This window comes from Vigna radiata, unplaced genomic scaffold, assembly GCF_000741045.1.
Source record: "Vigna radiata var. radiata cultivar VC1973A unplaced genomic scaffold, Vradiata_ver6 scaffold_161, whole genome shotgun sequence".
Lineage (NCBI taxonomy): Eukaryota > Viridiplantae > Streptophyta > Magnoliopsida > Fabales > Fabaceae > Vigna > Vigna radiata.
This window is the reverse complement of record NW_014542362.1, coordinates 259269-282133: the sequence shown is the minus strand read 5'-3', so window position 1 is coordinate 282133 and position 22865 is coordinate 259269. Positions and strand designations below refer to the sequence as shown.

The 22865-nt window shown below is 26.8% G+C and overlaps 1 protein-coding gene across 1 annotated transcript; it reads right to left on the bottom strand.

Annotated features, from left to right (window-relative positions):
- Nucleotides 1-4805: 4805 nt before the first annotated feature.
- On the bottom strand, nucleotides 4806-5953 carry LOC106779795. Its single transcript, XM_014667990.2, has one exon. It carries the CDS (start codon nucleotides 5899-5901, stop codon nucleotides 5161-5163), a length of 741 nt encoding a protein of 246 aa, XP_014523476.1. The 5' UTR covers nucleotides 5902-5953; the 3' UTR covers nucleotides 4806-5160.
- Nucleotides 5954-22865: the final 16912 nt, after the last annotated feature.

Below are 22865 nucleotides of genomic sequence, written 5' to 3'. Positions count from 1 at the left end.
TGTATATATGTTAGTAAATTAAAAGCTCATTCAATGCTTATATCGTGTAACAAACCAATGAAAAATACTTTTCAATATAATAATACTTTTCAAATATATATCACACTTTGATTTGAAAAATAGACAAAATAAAACAATAATTATAAATTATTTGTAAAAATATTATATAATAATATAACAATTAAATTTCGAACCCCTATTTTTCATGTGTGAATTGTTTTCATTATCCAGTAAAACACATGGGTTTCCACGTATATGTATTAAAATTTGTATTATAAGTGAGTTAGTATTAAATTTTTGTTAATACGGTGCATTGTACTTAGAGAGAACTCAACATTAAATATGAATAAACAAAAAAATTTGGTTAATGAATTAAACTTGAATTATGGTAATCTTGTGAATGTAACAGTTTCTCTCTAGAGTTAAAAAAATATTTATAATATTAATACTTATTGAAAGATAAAACAATCAAACTAAATAATTATATCAAACGGAGATATAGCTAATTATATATTTGTATGAATATGCTTGAATTGTGCATTGCTATGTATACGCACATCGTATTAAATTGAAAAAAAGTTAATGTAATTAATGTAGAAATGGGTTCATTAATGTTATTCCACATTATAAATTGCATTAAAAATAGTATGCCAGAAAAATTCTTGATCACATTTTTAAGTAGATATATTTATGTTTTTTTACACGTAAGGATATTTATTCATCTTACTTTTATACAAACAAGGAAAAAGAAAATTCTTTTTCCTTCTCATTTTTCTCTCTTAGAAAAATGTGACAAACATCTTGATAGTCATTGAAATGAGAGTCTCCTCACTTTTTTTTAAGCGAACAATGGGATACCTTGCAAAAGGTACTTCCACAACAAGCTTGTGAGTATATTTGAGATAATTATAAGCATGAAATGCAAATATAGTACCTTTTTGGATAATATATAGGATATCAATAACTTTTGGGTCTATTAATATAATAAATATAATCGTTATTTTCTTTTCAATTTTTTTTCTCAAGATTTTTAAGTTATATTTTAAATTATCAACTAAAAATATATCGGTAATTACCAAAATTTATTGATATAATAAAAATTATTGATTACATAGGATAATAAAAAATTTGTTATTAAAAGTTTGTCGATAAATTTACTAACGAATAAGAAAATTTGTTAGTTATTACTACCAACTAAAATTTGTTGAGAATTACTAACAAATTTTGATAGTTGATAATATTTATTAATAAATATCGTGATTTCGTCTTCTTTTTATTTTTCTCTCTTTATTTTATTTTTTTATTTTTTTCTTTTTTTTCTTTTTCTTTTTCCTCCTCATCCTACTCTTCTATCAACATTGTTGTCATATTGCATTTGTCGTCTCTTTCATCGCCAATTCTTCATCCTCCTCCTCTTTCTTCACTGACCATTGCCACCTTACTACTATTGTCGCTATTTTCACGGTTGTCGTCATTGTTGCTATCATTCTCACCATTCTCACCTCTGTAGTTACTATATAGTCATTTCTTCTTTCTTTCAATTCTTTTTTCTCTTATTCCTTTTTCTTTTCCTCTTTCTCTTCCTCATTCTTCTCACTTACTTCAATTAATTTATAATAGATACTATGTTATATTTGGCGAAAAAATTGATACTCATTTTATTGACAATTTTACACATAAATTTTAATTTTTTTTTATTATCGATAGATTTTTAGAAAATTCAATTACTGACAAATTTATCAAAATATTTTCAAAAAAATCAATTACAGATTTATTGATGGAATTTCAAAAAGTTTAATATCTACGAACTTATCAACATGTTTATAAAAATCCATTATCGAATGATTTCACCACAACATGGTCAAAGTCAAAAGTGAGAACTTTGGTGTCCATTTTATCAAAGGATTTCATGGTTGTTACTAATAGATATTTCTGTCAGTAATACAAATTTTAATTTAATGATGGATATTATTATCGACTTTTAACAACATATCAATTATCGATGAATATTCTTGTTGGTAATTAAAATTATAAAATCTATCAATAAAATTTGTTGATAAATTTTATTTTATAGAACTTTTTTTGGTCAGTTGGTAATTTATCATTTTCTTGTAGTGATGCTAAGAATTTGATTGAGTTCATGTTGATATTCTAGATTAATTAGAGATAAAGATAATTTAAGGTATATAAATAAGTGTAAATCTCATTTTATAAGTTAGTTTTTTAGTATTAAGTTAAACTTAAAACCAACTTGTTAGTATGACATCAAAACAATTTAAAAGTTTATTCTAACAAGATTTATTATTTGTTGAATTATCATACCATCATTTGACTTCCGTAAATACCTAGTTCTATGCTCAAGATGTCTCAACATAAAATGCCTTAGAAATCTTAAATTAAACTTAAAATTCACTTCTTACTAATTTAATTTAAAGTTAAGTTTAAATATAAACTCAAAATCAATCTTTTAATGAATCTTAATGAAATCAAACTTAAACCATAAATAATAATTTAACTAAGTCTAATATCAAATATTAACTCAAATTCTACTTTTTAATGAATTTTAATGAGCCAAATTAAAACACATATGAATAATCTTTAATGAATTCTAATGAGCCAAATTAAAACACATATGAATAATCTTAGTCTTGAATCAAGTTTAAAACTAAACTTAAGTTTAGTCTTTTAATAAACCTTAACTCTGGCCATAATTTTTATTTTGACTAAGTTCGATTTCAGATTTTTAGGTTTAACTATTTGCTCAAAGTTGACCTTTAGTAAATCTTAATGAGTTTGACACTACGAAAAAATCCAAATTTACCAGGATTTTTTTTACGTTACCAAGGGTTTTAACCCCTCCTAAATATGTTTTCGACGGTTACAAAAACCACTGGGAAAAAAGGCATCACAATTACCGACACAAATATCCGTGATTTTGGAAAACTTCCGATAATTACTGGCGGTTTTGAAAACCATTGATAATTACTGGGGTTTTTCAAAACCGCCGATAATTACCAGAGATTCTCCAAAACCGCTAGTAATTATCCAAGGTTTCCCAAAACTGCCAGAAAATCAGTTTTTTTTTTTTTTTGAAAAAAATTATTGTCATGATCATTTGACATTCATGACTACAAAGAAACTCAAACATGCTAAACATCATAAAAAAATGTTTTTAAGAATGTTTTTCTATACATGAAACCTAATGAACGTTAAAAACAGTCCATCAATGTAATTAGTGGAAACTAGAAATAAACCTCAGTGAATCAGAAAATTAATCAGAAAATACATATTTGAAATTCTGATATATACATATAGTTCTCATGAATACGTAATGATTAGATTAAAAAGGAGTATAAAGGACATAATAAATACTTTGGACTTTTCATTTTTGTTGGAATGAAATCCTCCTTTAATAGATTAATGATTGAGATAACTTAAGATACTTAAATGCTCATATTAGTAATATAAAGTGTATTTAATATAATTGTAACTAGAAATAACTCACTTTCATACAGAAGAGAGTTCAACTTTTAATAATGATAAAATATATTATGACAAAATATTTATTGATTTAGTAATATAAAATTCAAAATCAACAATGAAAATATATTTTTTTATTATTTTTATTTGTTTTTTTAATCAAATTTTTTTTAGATTTCCATCCAATTACAAATGATCGTAACACTTACGAAGGAACGTGCAAAGCAACACGTGGAGAAGAAGATATCAAAGCATAAAGCTTGAAAAAGAGAATCATAATTGTAGAATTTTAGTTTACAGTTTTCAGATGTTGTATTTGGTAAAAAAAACAAACATAAAAGACAATGTTCACGTGCTAGACCGTTGGATACATGTCACCCTTCTCTATAATTAAAGATAAAAAGAACAGAAAATAAAACAAATAAGTCTGACATACTATCATAATACGATAAAGTAGAACAGAGGTCGAATTATAATAAGGAAGAAATAAAACATCTAAAGCATACAAAATTTTCTAAATTTTGCATTCTTGGTCCATCAATGGCACTTTCCACTGCACTTTCCACTGCATATCTCTTTATAATAATGATAAGGTAATGTACATTTACGTTCATTTATTTAATACATATTATATATATATATATATATATATATATATATATATATATATATATATCAAATATTATTTTTCATTTCCTTAAGGTGGTAGCTCCTCAAAGAACATGTGTCATGCCAATGATTAGGAGACAAAATTCAAATTACTCATGCAAATATTAATTTCTTTTATTTTTTATTATTAAATAACCTATTACTATATAGTTTATTTAAATTAAATATTGCTATTCTATTAAATTGTATCACATATAATATTTTTTAAATTTAATATTTTTGAAAAATTATTTAGTCTTCGTATCTTTTTGTCACCGTGATTATCTTTTCTTTATTGTCAAAATTGTATCAGTTTTAAAGTATAAAATAATTTTAACTGAAAATCAAAGTAACTAAGACATATTTGAAAATTTATAAGAAATAAGGTTTGATCACAACTCAGATTGAATCTGATGAATCATCCTATCCAATCATGGAAAAAAAGTTCTAGATTGATTAAAAGTAATATATAGAAGAATTTAAGAAAGGAAACTTATAGTCATTCTCTGGATTCAGTCTATGATTGTTTTAGATACAACATGTTTTGCTATACACAGAAAGAAGTTTACTTATGAATGCAAAGGGAGGAGATAGGAAAGTGTTTCTGATGTTTAAAGTGTTGCATTATGAATCCAATTCATTATTCAGTTATGTAAAACACTATTTTCTAAGCTTGGTACCTACCAATTGCATTGTCAATTCCTTATTGTCAATTCCTTACCCAAACAAGCAAGACAAAAACAGAGTTCACAACTAATCTAACTTACAAAAAGAACAAATATTCAGACCTGCCATGAGTACTACATTAGTTCGGATTGTGTTAATAAATCCGAAATACTGCATAAAATTTTTCTCTTTTCTTATAAATTCACAGGAAATCTTAAATCTATGGAATGCCAAATCCCAGAAAAATATAAAATAAAAGAAAGGGAATAAATACATACAAAAATGGACAAAAGAATAAGAAAAATGTGCATATTGAACAGAAAGAACTGAACAATAAAACTTAGATTATGAACAACAGCATCATCATCATCTGACAGTGGAAGCAACTGTGTGTGCCCACCATCGGAGACTATCTTTAATGTCAGTTTCGTTGTTCAAAGCAGGTATTTTCCAATTCACCAAGGGGTTCTCTTTTTCTCTTCTGCCATATTCGCGAAACTCCCATGCTTCAGATAGGTAAGGCCTTGGGACATTTAGCTCATTACAATCTTCTTCTTCTTTTTCTTCTTCTTCCTTCTTCCCTAGCCTTTGCAGCCCAGGAATAATTGAAGCCAAGCTTGTGTTTTTATCCTCCTCTGAGAAAACAAAACCCAGATCCATGAACCCTTTTAGCTCCTCAAATTCAAGGTCTGACAAACTCTTGCTCTCCCTCTTCTTCCTAGTTCCATTGCCCGAAAGTTTGCAACTTTTTCTGTTCTCAGGACAAAACACCTCATGGAGGCTAACCTGTGTTGGACTCTCACCTTCGGACTCAGTGACTTCTTTTCCTGAGAGAATGGTTTGGAGCTTTGGCGAGAGAAGAAGTACAGAGTCTGGAGAAAGAGAATCATTGTTGAATCTCATGGATTGGTCACTCATGGATCTGGTGTGACTGGTTCGAATGAAGGGAAGCTCTGGTTCTAATTCTTCTTCTTTCTCTTCTTTTTTCTCACATTCTAGATTTCCTTTACCACTTGTAATCGATGTGTCAGCGCTGGAATTTTTCTTCAAAATGTTAACCTCAAACCAGTAAGAATCAAAGAGGTCTAGAACAGCCTTGGTTTCCATGGCGGCTGTGGAGGAAAACCAGAAGGGAAAAATCCTCTGTTAATTCCGTGTAAGAGGAAGTGATTTTACACAGGCCATGTGGATATCTAGAGTATATATACACGGTACTTCATGACCATATTGCCCTTCACGTTTCCCTTTAATTACAATAATTATAAGCAATTGTTTGCACGTTTTGAATTAAGGTGGTTGAGGATTTCTTTCTCATTGCATGTGTGATATAACTTTTGTTGAAATATTATTTTTTATTTTAGCGAGTGAAAAGTATGTGTTCCGCTGAAAGGGAAATGGTGTTCGGAATTAGGTGGTTCTATGAAGAAGTAAAAGGAAGAGTTGATTGAGGTGGAACAATGAATTATGGATGCTACTAGATAAAGCTAGATACAAGGTTGTGATTGTTCACAATGTGACATCAAGTTACTTATCAACTACTAATGTTTATCCTGTTATCTCAAGATTCTGACTTTTTACTGGTTTTCTTCTCTTGTTTCAACATTACAAGTAAAATTTGTGGCTCTAAATGTGGCAATTATTGTTGGTTGCTTCAAAATTACACAAACTTTAATTGTCTATGTCAATGGTCCGCGTTTGCTTCTATTTTTGCATGTTCTTATCATTTTTTTTTTTACAGTTTTTACCCTTGTTTCTTAAACATGTTAACTCTTGTGAACCGTGATAGAACACATCTTTGAACACACTTGATTCTGATTTTTATATTTTTAAATTTTTAAATTGATAGGTTTAGTCTTTTAACTTTTAAAATGTATGAATTAAAAAAAATGTTTTTAAAAATTTAAATTATAAATTCAAATGTACAGGAATTTAAACAAACATAAAAGGATTAAAATACATTTTTCTCTTTATATTTTGTATAATTAGTAGGTTTAGAAGGAGCAGAAAAAATTTAACTTCCATGTAGTAAATCATTTGTGATAAGTTAAGCCACACGTGGCTTTTTTCTTTTGTATACATAACATCCACGAGACCGATATTAAAAGCGTTAACATTATTATGACAAACAAAACATCAATTATAGTGTGAGTTTTACTCGGATCACGTGTGAACAACAATAGCACTCTTAATTTTGTGTTTTCAAATAAATTTAAAGAACGCTGTTGACCGTTAGTAAAACAGATGTCGTAAGGGAGTGTGGAAAATCTAATAAGAACACGACTTCCTTAAAAACACCGATTGCATTGTTTTTAACGACAATAATTCAGACGTTGTATAGTATAGGAATACTGCTGTCGTGTAAAGTACCTAATTGTATAAGATACCATTTTGTGTACTATGCATCTCTTTTGTTAACATTGATTACGTGTGATTCTTAAGGCGAATAAAATAATTATATGGTGTTGTTGACTATTAGTTGCCTTCTCACGTGTTTATTTTATATGAATAAAATATTCTTTCAGACACGTATTGGAAGTCAAAATAATTTTTTTATTCGTATGGTTCTTTTAGTATAAAATTAGGCAGCAGAATTTCGTTTAAAAAGTTTAGACAATATGAAAACGCGAATACATTTCACGACAATGTCATACCCATTTCTAATCATTCATTTCTATTATTTTAGAGAGGAAAAAGTCATAAAAATGACCACGTTTAACAGCGATTAGTCCTTCTGATAATATAATAAAAAAGTGATTTGAAAATCAACTTAAACCAAAACAAAACGCAAATCGAATCAACTGTTCACAATCATCGCTGTAATATCTGTATTTTCTACAATGGAAAGTTCAAGACTCGACCAAAAGTACGCTATTGAACGAGTCTCAAAACCAAGATAAAAAGGAAACATAGAGGTATTAATTTAGAGTTCTACGAAAGATTCTTATTAAATTCGTTCCTTAAAGTTTTATATTTTTTAAGGTCATTGGGACTTTCAACGTGAGAGCACCTAGTTTAGGAGTGTTTTTTCACAATAGGAAATGGCAATAATAAAAATAATAAAGTGAAACAAATACTAGAAGAAAAAAATTTAAAAATTAAAAAAAAATACACTGGTAATCTTTTATGTCAGATGAGTTTTTTTTTTTAAATGAATCTTTTTGGTGTGATGCTCCAATTTATACACAGTCTCTAATTTATGCCACTTCATTTATTGAAAACGAACACAATATACATATACATAATTATTAATTAAGTTTTATATTATAAGATTTTTTTTTCATAATATTTTTATGGAGAGTTATTCAAAATATGACTGTCTTCATACAAATTATCGTAAAGAAATTTCATATATTACAAATATATATATATATATATTAGATGAAATAAATTTACAAATCTATCTTTAGTTTTAAGTTTCAACATTGTTCAGATTCTCACTTATTGTATCTTCTCTTCTCGTGTACACACACATGATCATAAAAAAAAAAAACATGTTTACAAAAATAAAAGGGTAAGCCATTGATTTAAAACTATATGTTTAAAAATGAACTAAAACTTAAACATTAAAAGAATATATTAATTTTCACAAATTATAAACTAATAAAATTAATTCCTCATATAGAAATTTAGAACATATGTCACTGCCAAAATTTATATAATCAAACATCTAAAATATAAAAGATCTCATAATCTCAACCATGTTCGAATGGTCAAAATAAAAAATCATGTGTCTAGATCCATCTAGAAAAATTTCAACTCAACCCAACGGTTAATGAAATAGAAATCTTCATTTTCACTAGATAACTCATTATTGAAAATAGAGTGTCACTTGAGTGAGAATTGTATCAATTAAGTGAGAATTTACTCGCTTGAGGAAGAATTTGACACAAACTGGGTTAAGTGGCAGTGGTATTCTTTTTTGAGTGAGAATTTGACAAAGACATACCAAAATCAGAATCATATACCAATTTCAACTTAGACTCATATATATACAACTTAGTTCAAATATAAAAATCAACAAAAATTTTCGATTTTGAGGCACCAATTTCATAATATAACAACATTAAGCTTAAAAAAAATCAATTTACAAAACAAAGAGTTATAACTTGCCATATCACATCCATAACATGGTTTTCATAAAATCATTCAATGCAAATATCATTTAAACAAAACACGTTAGCTCCCTAACCACATAATATCTATTCCTTAAATCTCAACTTTTGTTAAATGTTGATGAAACTATCTCTTCTAGATCTAGAGGCTCTATTTGAAAATTTTGATCAGTCTAAAATGTTCATTGCCACTTCAACTACTCAAAGGTGCGATTAATTTCTAAACTGGATGAAGAGAAGATGTGAATTTGAGAGAACAAAATGAAAAATGTATAGTTACGCTATGAAGGACAGAAGGAGAAATGAAAAATAAGAAAGAACATAAGATAATCTTCTATCCTTTTTTTTATGTTTATTATTTTTCTTTTATTATTTTCTTATGAATACTTTGCATGAAAGACAACATAAAAACATTAATGGACAAGTAAGGATCACAGTAGACTTTGAAAATTTGACATAAAAGGGAAAAATAGGTGTTGAAGAATGAGATAGAGAAAGAAAAATTTAAGTCACATGAGAGTTTAAAATGAAGTTCACAATATTGTCATATACTAGATTATAATGTTGTTTTTATTAATTGATAAGCTTTGTCAATGAAATGCAATACTTTATTTTTGAATAAGAAAATAATATAACCATTAATGAAGTACACATAATTGGTTTCAAATATTATTGTCCATGACATTAAAATAAATTTAAATTAATGTCAAAATTTTTGCATTACCTTAAAACTTTAGATTGTTATAAGGAAGTCTTTATTAATAATGAAGATATATATCCATATCTTTCATCTACAATTAATCCACAAATGAACTAAAAATGTAATTTTAATAAACATACCTTATAATTGATATAAAACTTGAAATAAAAAAGAAGGCATACCATAAATGTATTGCAAATGTTCTACTTTTTTTTAAAGAGTTTTGAAGATTTCTTTGTAAACAATATTTTTAGTTGTGGTACTCATATTTCCATTTTCATCCAAAATTAGGATTTTCAATTCCTTCTTTATTTTGACTTTAGAAATAACAACATAAAGTTGTTCATATGTAAATATTTGGACGTGATAGATAAATTCCAACTCTTATATATAAGATGTTGTCTTTGATTCTTATTGATAGTAATTCAACAAGATGATATTAAAAATTGTCTTCTTTAAAATTTAAAAGACACTAAAATTATTATCGGTATAAATATCTTTTGTACAATATCTTTTTTATTTTGATCACAGTAACAAAGATCACATTTTTTTCCTAACTCATTAACTTGCAACATTGTGCCATTATAATGATTCTTTAATTGATCAATTTTTCTTACAAATATAATTGACACACATACTTTCACCTTCAATCTAAGATTTTCTATACATATTTAATTGGTATAAATGCTTTTTTGTCCCTAAGTTAAGTGGTAATATTCAGTTTAGTTTTCACTTTTAAAAGTGTAGACATTAGTTCTCTATGTTATCAAATTTGTTTGACTTTAATCTTATCCGTCTAATGGTGTTAAAATTGATAATGGTGAAATTATTGTGCAACTAATATGTACAAAAAATGTTAACGTGGCAATTAATGTAATATATGAATCTTTTCCCAAGCGTGACTTCTTCTTCTTTTCCAGAAAGACCCAATCCTGGGTTGTCTTTGTGATCTCCCAAATCAGGAGGCTTTCTTCTTTTTCTTTTTCTGCGTTTCATGCTGGGACATTTGGAGGTGACGACAATGGCGTGGAGAGGGCGCGACTCTTACGGCGTGGAGAGGGTGCGACTCGGCGTCTTCGTATTCTCTAAGTGGCTCGCGGCGGCGCCTTAGCCATTCTTCCTCTTCTCCTTTCTTCTCGGTTCAGGTTCGTTTCACGTAGGGAAGGGAGGCCGACGCAACTTCATCTCTACGGCGTGACGGTCCCCGTTCGTGGGGGTGGCAACAGTGGTGTCACCGCAAGGTTTCGACTCTGGTGACTTCACAGTATAAGGGTTTGTGCTCGCTGTTGGCGTGTCTCGCAATTTAGGGTTCCATTTGAAGATTTAGGGGTTTTCTGTTCTTGTTTTCAATTCTGATTTTGGGATTGGGTTTTCTCTGTTTTCCTCTGCAGGTGGTGGCGCAATGATTTGGGATCCTTGATTCTACGATTAGGGTTTTTGGAATTGGAAATATGATTTTGGGCAACGATTCCACAACACTTTTGGGATTTTGGTATATTGGAATCCGATTCTTGCTAATTTTTTTCCCTTGAATAATTTAGTTTGAAAGGAAGGATTTTTAGTTTCTTGTTTGTTCTTCATGAATTTGTATTTTTGTGTTTTGGGTTCCTTTGATTTGTGGATCTAGGGTTTCATGGTGGTTGTTGGTGGCTGGCAAGTGGCGTCAATGGAGGATTGGCGCTATGGGATCGCGGTGGCAGCCAAAATTTTCCTTAATCCGTGGTGGGTTGGACCAGATCGAGCCGGATTACCCGTTTTGACAATTCTATACGAAACAATCACTCTACCATCAAAACATTTCTCATTGTTTTCATCATCAACAATCTCCCTAATATCCCTCAATGTTATATTAAATATTAATTAGTTTTTCTAAGGTATTGAATGTTTTTTATTTGAAAACATAAGATCAGAAATTATAATTATTTAAAAAAATTAATTTTCAACCATTCCTAGTTTAGGAGAAAATAATGAATATTTCAACCAATTTATTTATAATATTTGATGATAAAACCATTTTTATTTGTAATTTCTATAATTATTTATCAAAATTATTTTTACACACTAATTTAAAAAAGTTAAATTTGACTTAAATATTTTATTAGTACTTAAATTTTATTAATTACATAAAATTATTTCAACTTTTGTAATTTTTAGTTTTATTAAAAAAAAATATCCATTTTATGATAATATTAAAAAAATATAAGTTAGTTAATATAAATTAAAAATACTACAATAATATATATATATATATATATATATATATATATATATATATATATTATTTATGCATATATTTTAATTCGTATTTAATTTTATATAATAAGTTGTAATAAAATACTTTTAGATTTAATTAAATATATTTTTTTAATATGTATAGTATAAGGAAAATAATTCATATTTTTGCATTTACATTGTAAAATATTTACAAAAAAATTAAATTAAAACTCTTATAAAATAATTTTATAAATATAATAATTTAAGTTAAATATTCATAAATTAAATGACAAATTAATATATTATAAAAGTAACTTTTATAGAGTTTGTTTTATATGACAATGAAATAAAAGCTGATATATACATTTAAAATAATTAAAAAAGGAACAAAATATATAATTTTATATTTAAAATTAACTCTCTAAATTCATAAAAACTAAAAGATAATACTAAAATAATTAATTAAATAAAAAATCTTATATATATATATATATATATATTATTTTTTTAAAATTTCTTTACAAATTCATAGAAACTAAAAGATAATATTTTTTTATTAATATTTACTATTTAATGATCGATTTCATCTGTGAACAGTATTTAATCTTTATTTTTAAAATCTCTAATATCTAAAGATTTTATAGTAATTTTATTTTAATAAATTCAAATAATGTTTAAGAGATACATTTATCTTTTAATAGTAATAAAAAAAGATTAAATATGTTAAAATCACCATCTGAACACATTAAGAATCACGACTTGAACAAATTAAAATAAAATCATGACTTGAGCAAATGACAATAAAATAAAATTTTACATTATAAATATATGGAATGAAAAAGATAATATAAAAATAGAAATGAGAGATAAAATACAATACAAAGAAAAGGTGAGACAAAAATATAAACAAAAGGATTTAAGAAATTTTAATCATCTAATGCTTTATTTATTTAGAACTAAATATTTTTAAATGTATTTTAATTATTTAATTTATATTTGGATATATACTTATTCATTTAGTCTATTTCTAATTATATATACACTATTTTCCTTTATTTATTTATATAATTATCTATAATTTCACTTCAGATTTTGTTAATTTTAATTTATTTTCAACTACGTCTATTTTACTTATTTAATTTAGTATCTTCATTTAGGCACACTTTATATTTATTTATAGTTATGTTATTCTTTATTCAATTATGTTTATCAATTTTAGTTATACTATTTAATTTATTTTTAATTGCGCATTGATATCTTCATAAATTTATCATTATATTATTTAATTTGTCTTTGGTCTTTTATATTGGATAACTTGCTCCCATGTTTTCCATCTTTAATGTATAGAAATAATTTATTTTCAAAATTTTACATTTTCTTTTACTTCAAAAGATTTTAAATATCATTTTTATTTTTCTTTTTCATTATAATTAAATTAATGTTATTGTGAAATATTTTATCCATCACAAAACTACATAATTAATTATTACATTCTTTTCATATTTCAATTGTAAATATGTTTTAATATCTTTTAAAATAGTTATTGCATTTATTCGTATTTTAATTTTAGTATTCATGATATTTAAACAAATGTGTTTTAATCATTTTTAAATCATTATTACATTTATTTATATTTTAATTCTAATATTGATCATATTATTATATTTGAAGAAATATATTTCAATTATTTCTTGATTGATTATTAATTTTTTATCTCATCAACATTTATTATATTTAGGTAAATATATTTAATTATTTGTATATTTATTTATATTTTAGTTTTAATATTTTTATATTGAAAAAATATATTTCAATTTTTTAAAATAATTATTATATATTTTTATGATATTAATTAATAATTTTAAAAAATAAAATCTAATCCACAGTCAAAGTTCAGTTTCTGAGTAACCTGGTTACAATGGTCGTGAGTAGAACGTGCTGCTACATTGATTAATACTGTGCATGTTAGGTGCCTGAGTAATTGCGCGATAGCTTCTCAAAGATTGGACATTTCTTCATATTTTGGTCTATCACACAAAGCCTCTGCAATATAGCTCTCAGAAAAACTCAGACTAAAGGATGCTCACACAAATTGTAATATTGTTAGAAAATAAAATTTAAATATTTTTATTTAAATTAATTTTAAATAATACTAGGACATACATATAGCACAAGACAAAGGATATTCCAAGGACATCCTCGTCTCAACACCTTACAACAAAAAGGTGGTACCACAGATAATACCATTCATTTAATGTTAATGAACATGTCTACACCAAGAAACAAGTAATGAAATGGTAGTCTGTGATAAAGAAAAGGCCATCCATATGAAAGGTTCTCGATTCCTTTTCTAGTAGTGAATACCTATTCCAGAACTACTTCCATTGACAACGTAATGGTTGAAAAATCACCACCCTGCACACCTTCTTTTTTCACAAATTACTTTATTTCTATGGTTTCCAGGTTTCCAAGATAATTCACATTTCTTTTTAAAAGTCTTATGAGTTTTTTACGTACATTTTTAGCTTTGAAGAAGGATAGGTAATATAGGGAAAGTGTTGAAATGACTTACTTTATTAGCTAGGCAAACTTGGCCAATAAAGGATAAAGATTTTTTTGTCCAATTAATTAACTTGTTTCCCACTTTATCTACTATTTCTTACCAAAACTGGTTTTTCCTTGGATTTCCCCTATTGGTAGACCTAGGCACTTGAAGAGGATTTTCATATGTCTATAATTTAAAATCATAGAGAATTGATCCACTGCTTCTGTATTAATTCCTATTCCTCTAATCTTACTTTTAAAGAAATTAAGTCTAAGTTCGAAAGCCAACTCAAAGCTTAAAATAACTTTTATAACCATTATGTTACGTGTGTTTTTTTCACAAATAAATAAAGTATCATTTGTAAACTGTGACAAGCCAACCTCAATTCCCTTATTCCTGCCCTCACTTGTGTAAGTGAATTTCATTTCATAAATTTCAATAAATTTTTAAAAGTACAACAATTTCTTTTCCATCAAGTTCAACTGGCAATCAATTCTTGAATTCTCCATAATGGACTTAATGTTGGATTGGTTTTAACAAATCTCTTATCATTTTAATCTAATATTTTTTTAGTAAAAAAATATTATAAATATAANATAATAATGATAATAATCTAAATTTCCTTTTTAATTTTTAAACTTACTGAATCACTTACTAAATATACTTCAATATCAAGCTGTACATATTCAAATAGTTTATTATCCTTTTATAAATTCATCATTTATGAACTCTGATTTATCAGTTATTGGCTCCAAATGAAAAGGGTTCTGCATGCATATTTTAAATCACAAATAAATGAAAGGCTGAAATGAAAGTTCGTTTCATGTATACAGAAAGTGTTGAAGACCAATTCCTACGTAGACAAAGCATCTGATTGATTAGTAAATCATGGTATAGACAAATCTTTGTTTATGAAAGGGATTGATGTTGAAAGACTTTGGACCAGTAAATAAAAAGAACCTTGCAATGGAATTGTGCTGGTATATGCTGCCTGCTCCTAATGCTTTACCTGTGGCATATCCAAGTTAGGTGCTTATAGCTACTTATAAATAGCCTTCCATTTTTATAATGATGCATCAGACACAAATTTGGTTCTGGAAATCTGATATATATACATATATATAGATCTACTGTTGAGGAATGAGAGGGCGAAACTCCTTTTTGGCAAGAGAAGCAGAGGACTTGAAAATGCATGCTTCTAGTTTGCCAAAGGAGATTTGCCCTGCCATTTTTTGACAGTTTCTCACTGACGCATTGTATTTACCTATTTTCTATCTTCTGCTGATTACACATGCGTTAGTTTCTTGTAGTAGTAGTTGTTACATATGATATGACTGTGTTTAATTAATTTCTTTCTTGTTTACTAAATGTTTTCTTTTCAATATGTGGCAGGTGGATACGAAAGATTTTCAATTTTAAGTCGCATGAAATGAGAGAAAGATAGCAAAAGTCAGAGATTACTCAGACAAAGCCATAATAAGATGCTTATGCTATATACTGAGATGAAGGTTGCCAAGAAGCTTCCTTTTTCAGCACTGCTATAATGTACCTTCTGTTAGAGAGCATTGCTGTTCTACTTTTTCTTGTCACTATACTCTACAAATCTTCAAATGTCAAAATCTCAAGGCCATCATACCAGTTTAAATAAATTTCACGCGTTGTTTCACATTCAAATGTTTTGCATTCACTACATGATAAAAGCTATAGTGCTCAATTCATTATGATGATAAAAACTAAAAGGTTCATACACTAAAATTCAAGTTTATCTTGAGAGAATAAACAGATTAATGTGGAATATAGCTTCATGAGAGATTATATCTAAAGCTATCATCGTGATACAAACTGTTGATAATGCAGAAAATCCAGCAGCATCTATAAGACCCTATATAAATATATGTTTTATGTTTTTGGTCGAATTGATTTTACACGGTGTAAAGTGATTGAATGTGTGCCCAAATTAAACATACTTTGCTTGTAAACCAAACAAACACTTTTCAAGCATTGATTGGATTTGGCTGGTGTTGATGCATGTCAGCTCGTTTTAGTTTCAGTAAATTACATTGACATCATCTGAGGTTCCCTCATTATATTTCAATCACCTGGATTTTAATGATTATTTTATTGTTATTCTTACTTCTTTTGAAGGATATATGTATAATATGAAAATCGAGGACAATACAAAGTTTTTAAAATAAAAGAAAATTGTGTGTAAAAGTTTCAAAAAACTGAAGTCATAATTTAATTCAAGAAAACCTCAAAAGTGTTGTTGTGATTTAGTTTAGTTTCTTCTACTATTTTTTTCCCTCATTTTCTGCATTTATTATACATCTGTTTCTGCTCAATTGTGAGTCATAATGACAGAGAAAAAAAAGGTCTCAAATAAAAGGCTTTGATCATCTGGTATACCAGGTCCATCTGGAACATAATTACTTGCTTGCTAATATAGTGAACATCCTCTCATGAAAATCTTAAAAGAGAAGCATCAGTACATCGAGAAAAACATGCTACAAATAATCAACGGAGAGTATAGTTTTGTTGGTGGAATGAGATTAAATAAGTGAGTACGTACTGTTGCATTGGTTAAATATATTCATGGTTTATCATACACATGGACGACGTGTATTTAATATACAATATAAACAGTTAGTTTTCCAATCAATGGCTACACCTTTTATTCTTTAAACTAAAACTCTTACTCCTGAGAAATTTTATCATAGTAATGAATACATTTAATGTTACCCTTTCATTATGCAACCCCCCACACTTTAAAAGGTCACAACTAGCAGAATAAAACTTTAAAAACTAGCCAAGAGCAGAAAGGGTGGTATAATATAATATATATATAACATATAGGTATTTAACTTTTCAGAACTTTATAATTGAAATGTGAAATAAAAAAGAGAATAAGCTTGGTGGGAAGGAAGATCCAGAGGTATGTGCTCTCCCTTACTTTTCTCTCCGCCGTGTTCGTTTGTTTTCCACGATCACCAAAGAATCCCTTCCTTTCCTGTGATTCATAGGTGAATAATCTGCACTGTTTAAGGTAAAATAGAGTAGAGAGAAGAAAACCTTAATGAACAAGACCTTTAAAAAGAATGGATTTGAGAAAGAGGAATCTAAACACATCAATTTCTTACTTTGATATTGTTCAACTTGTGACTTTCGAACGACATGAAATAATGAAACTGAGCAAGAGTCAATTTTTTTCGCACATATGATGCTTCCAACTGTAGTGAGCTTTTGGTAAGGTTGGTGAATGACAGTAACGCAGACAACAAAGAACTTCTCCCAGGATAATCCGTGGCATATACCAGTATAAGAAGCATGGTTAAAATAAAAGGTAATGAACTTCAAAGGAATAATGGGAGAATAACAGTGCAAATGCTATAGTTTTCCAGATTACTGACACAAGCCTTAATTAGACAGGATTGGTTGTTCCACATATAAATTTAAACTATCAAGATATTTTTTAAGATTTTTTTAACAACTTTTTTCATAAAAGACACATATAATTATTTTATTCGTTTGTTTGAATTTATATTTAAAAAAATATTTGAAATAGATTTATCATAAACTATATGAAAAAAAAAATTGTTAAAAAGAACTTTTTTCAAATTTAAGTTTACAACTTTTGTTTTATTATTATTTTTTTATCACTTCAACTATTAATACTGAGGTTTAGTTTAACAATGGTTGCATGAAAATGTTCTCAAAGGCTTCTCGAAGAACCACGAACGATGGGATTAATCTTAAGTTCACGGAATTTGAAAAACAAATCTGCGATGGGAAAAGATTTAGGCTTAAAAATAATTATTGTGTTTCGGAAAAAAAAATCAACTTTTGTATGATAAATTGGCAAATTTTGGAAATAATGTATATTGAGAGAGGAAAAGATATTAGAAAAAAAAATTATAAACTTCAAAATTTTCATATTTATAAATTTTAAAATAAGCGTTTTCCAATTGTTACTGGTCAAACTCGCATAACACTTACAAATTAGTGAGCTTATAATTATTATAAGGTTTTTTTTTTATCAACAAAGATAAATGTATATATATTAAAACATTTGGAATGTTTCAATAAAAAAAATGTTTTGTTACACTTAAAATTTAATAAAATTGTTGATAAATAAATGTTTTTAGTTATTTGAGATAAAGAAAAAAATGAACTCGAATAATTTGGTGAAGGTGGAAATTAAAAGAGAAAAAAAAAACTAATAGCTTACAAGCTAGGTTAGTTGCATACTCTTTACCTTTCCATTTTTTCTTTCTATTTCACAGAAGCATTCTCATGTTATTTTATTGCAAACGTTTTTAGTTTCACATACAATTTATATATTGAAGTGTGAAAGGATCATTTTATTATTGGAACCTTACTAATGGAACAAAATGAGGTTTAATTTGGGAATGATTACAAACAATTGTTTTTTCAATTATGTTAGAATTTCTTTTATTTTTAAAAATATTTGATATAGATACTATAAATAAAGAGGTATTTATTTAAGAGGAAAGTCTAAATTTAATTTTAATTGAATTGAGATGGAAATATTTTGAGGTGTAAAAGAAAGGATGACAAAATGTATTAACAAATAAGAGGAGAGTCTAAAAAGTTAATTGATAATTAAACTAAATTTAGTTTTAAATCACTTGAATGAGATGTAAATTATGGAATTTAATGGTAGGATAGAATAAGTATGTTTGGGTAATAAGGTTACGGGATAACAAAAATATGCTGACTGAAGTATATTTTTGAGATAAAAGTATTTTTGGAGCATTTTGAAAGTTATTCCCAAACATGCGATATACTCTTAATTTGTGTAAAGTTTTAGACACGGAAGCCTTTTCTTCTCTAAATATATTCGGTCAATTGAAACCATGCACTATTCATTTGATTTTTTTCTCAACGAGTTAAACATCATGAATATTTCTGAATATCTCATGGAACATTATTATATGAACTAATTTCCAATGAAGCACTAATACCAGGAAATTGCTGAGAATTTGTAAGCTCATTGAAGAAAATGCGAATGTATGAAAAGCATATATCATAATCCCAAAAGTGACATGCATGAGATGTCCAGTAATGCATGCAGCCTTAGCTAACACATAGTGGAATTCCTTTCTACTGCCATTAATGTTTTTTACAATTGGTAAGAAAAGAATCAGCATATCCTATGGAACAATGCCTTCATTATATTCTTCTCCTTAGGATTTCCCTTTTGCTCAACCTTTTCTTACTTCATTTTTTTTATCTTTTTTACTCTCTCAGCATAATTTGAATTCCCAAGTTTATCCTCTCTCATAGGCTAATTCACAGTCTTTATCAGACAGCAAAAATCATGATGTTATTTAGAAGAAAAATTCCTTAATCATAATATGTTTCTCTTGTTATTCTTAGTTCAGTATGATTTTTGTTAGAATACTTTCAGTTTATGTATTTTTATTTCTTCATTGGTTGTGTATATATTCCTCCTTTCATACGTAATAATGGACAGACTATCGGTTGATCATTTCTAGCTTTTCTCGTTCTCCCAATTGCTGTTTTTTGAGATAAAAACTCTTCTTTTTTAAGAGTTCAATCTAAAGAGCTCTGTTGTGCTTCTTTTCAATTAGGCATCATATATAATATAAAATGTACTTAAGTTTAATCTGATAATGGAATTAACTATAATATACACTATTACAAAAATCATATTTTATGACTTACAAAAACGAACTATGACGTACATAGTTTTGTAAGTTATAATAGATCTAGCCTGAACATATTTTGACGCAGTTTCTAAAATCAGTTCATTTTTTCCGTTTTTTATGGATGTCAACTTAATATTTGTGTTGGCTCTGAAAAAGAAAGAATTTCAAGAAGAAAGAATGTCAAGAAGTCTATAAAAAAATAAATAACTCTAATGAAGGTGAACATAAATAATTTTACTCAATATCAATTCGAAACAATTTTCTCCAATATTCATATAAAAAAATGAACTGATTTTAAAATTGCGTCATAATATATTCAGACTATTAAATTTTTTGCTACGTTATAAAATATGTAGACCTATTATAACATACAAAACTATGTACGTCATAACTCATTTTGTACGTCATAAAATGTGATTTTTGTATTAGTGATATATATATATATATATATATATATATATATTTATATATATATATATATATATATATATATAATGTTAAATAATTAAAACCGAGATATTTCTTAATTATAGCTACTGGGAGGAGTATAATATAATTTAAAGTACACAAATCACTGATCAATATAATTATAACCGAGATATTTCTTAATTATTTAATCTATAAAATACTTTTAATTGCTTTTTACAGTTAGTTGTCCAGTTTAAAAGGTGTGGACACACTAATCCTAGTAGAATTTTAATTTTAATTTAAACAATATTTAATTTCTAAAAAAGTGAATTAGGTATATTGCCCCAGTTTATTGGTATATATTACTTTTGAAATTAGTTTTAAGGTTGACAATTAAATTTTATAGAATATAATAAAAGTATGAAAATTATTAAATTATACTTATGTACTGACTTTAATGTCTTACATTTTTTTCTCATAAAATTGTTTATTTATACAAACTGTTTATTTCTCACTAAAGATTTTTCCTAATTCCACTGCACTTTTCAAGTATAGCATTTATATGAGATGTTGTACCTCTCTCTTCAAATGTCAATAACATCATTGTTAAGGGAAAAGAAATTAAACACGCAATTAACAATACCCCTACATTATTATTTCATTATAGTATTTAAATATGTTTATTGATATTTTATATATTATTTATTAAATATATAAATAACTACATTTGAATTGCACAAAAGGAAAAGTGATAACCCGGAATTTTAAAAATGTTATAAAGCTATAACAGTTTAAGCTTTGAGATGAAAACACACAACATTCTTCAAGTGTTTGAAAGTTAAAGCATCATATAATTAAGAAAGAAAACCCATAAAATTGTATTAAGATTTTAGGTTACAAATGATATTAATTCCTTATGGGAGTTGGACTCAAATATGTTGTGTCTTTACAATGAATTCTTTCCTTAATAAATTCATTAATAATATTAAAGTCAAAGGTTTGAAATTTATAAGTAATATCAAAGCTAATATATAGTTAGTCAATTTTGGTGATTGACTCATAAAAATAATATAATTTATGTATTAAAAGTCTTCATAATGAAGAATTTATGTAAGTATGTTCTCTTAAGAAGAACCACAGTGTAAATAAAGGATACTTATAGTTAAAAATATTTTCATTTGAGAAAAAAGGTGCAATGTGAAAGGGATTGAGAGGAGACTATACTGGGAATGTAAGTGAACCTAAGGTCTATATTTAGATAAATATAAGAAAATTGAACATCATTATAACAATGAAAACCTATAAACCTTTTAACTTAAGGTTTTGAATTAAAATTGATGTTAATCTTTAATATAGGTTGAACTCATATTTTTTTAGTTTTATGTCTCCCTTCATGAATTCTCTACTCAAAAGACTCAATCAACAAAAAGATTAAAAAATCATGTTGAGGGTAACAAGAACAAGAAAATGCAAAAATTATCGTACTAAAAAAGTATTTTGATATTGAAGAGGAAATTAATTTAGCTTAATATCACAAAAGTACTTTTCAAATCATATCTTTTTTAGTGTACTTGAAACAAATTATTCCGGCTTCATGCTCTCTTTTTTTTTTCAACTCAGCAAAATAGGTAATGTAAGTTAACATAAAATTGAGTGAAATATGCAAGGAAAAATGATTATAAGAGAAGAAAAGAAGATATTATATAGTAGCATGCAGAAAAATCACTGGGCAAATCTTCTTTGGCAGGTTGCACACTATGTCTAAGATAGTATAGTAAACTGCCAAAGGAGAACTTGCCCTGCAATGCATCTGCAAATGGAAGGTATACCAACTCAATTGCTATTGGAAATGTTATTTATGGCTTCCTACACTCAGCATATCCCTTCGAATTATGCCTCATTTCCTACTGTCTCTCACCTTTCCTATGCTTTTCTCTAACCCTTTTTAAAGTGAAAAATCAAACTATAGTTTAAAGGTGAAACCTCATAAATTTATTATTTTTATTTCAAATTCAGCTTGGAAAATGTATAATTATTATGCTTTATGCAAAAAAAAAAAATCTTGACTTTAACTGTTTTAAAAATACAAAACCATATAGTTCCGTTTCCTGTAATGTAACCATAATTCACCAAATCACATATTTCATTATTTAGATTTCAATTGTCATATTGCTAAATTTAAATTTAGTTTTTTTGAAATAATGCCTAAAGGATGTGAACTTTGGCTCTTAATTTGCTTACAAAATATTAGAGTTGTCAAAATTTTGAAATATTACGTTAAAAGAAATTTAATTTTTAAATATAAATTAAACTAAACTCAATTTATGAGCTAAACACATAAGTTAGTAATAACCTAACCCATCAATAATAATTTTTTATTAGTTTTTTATAAGTAATTTATT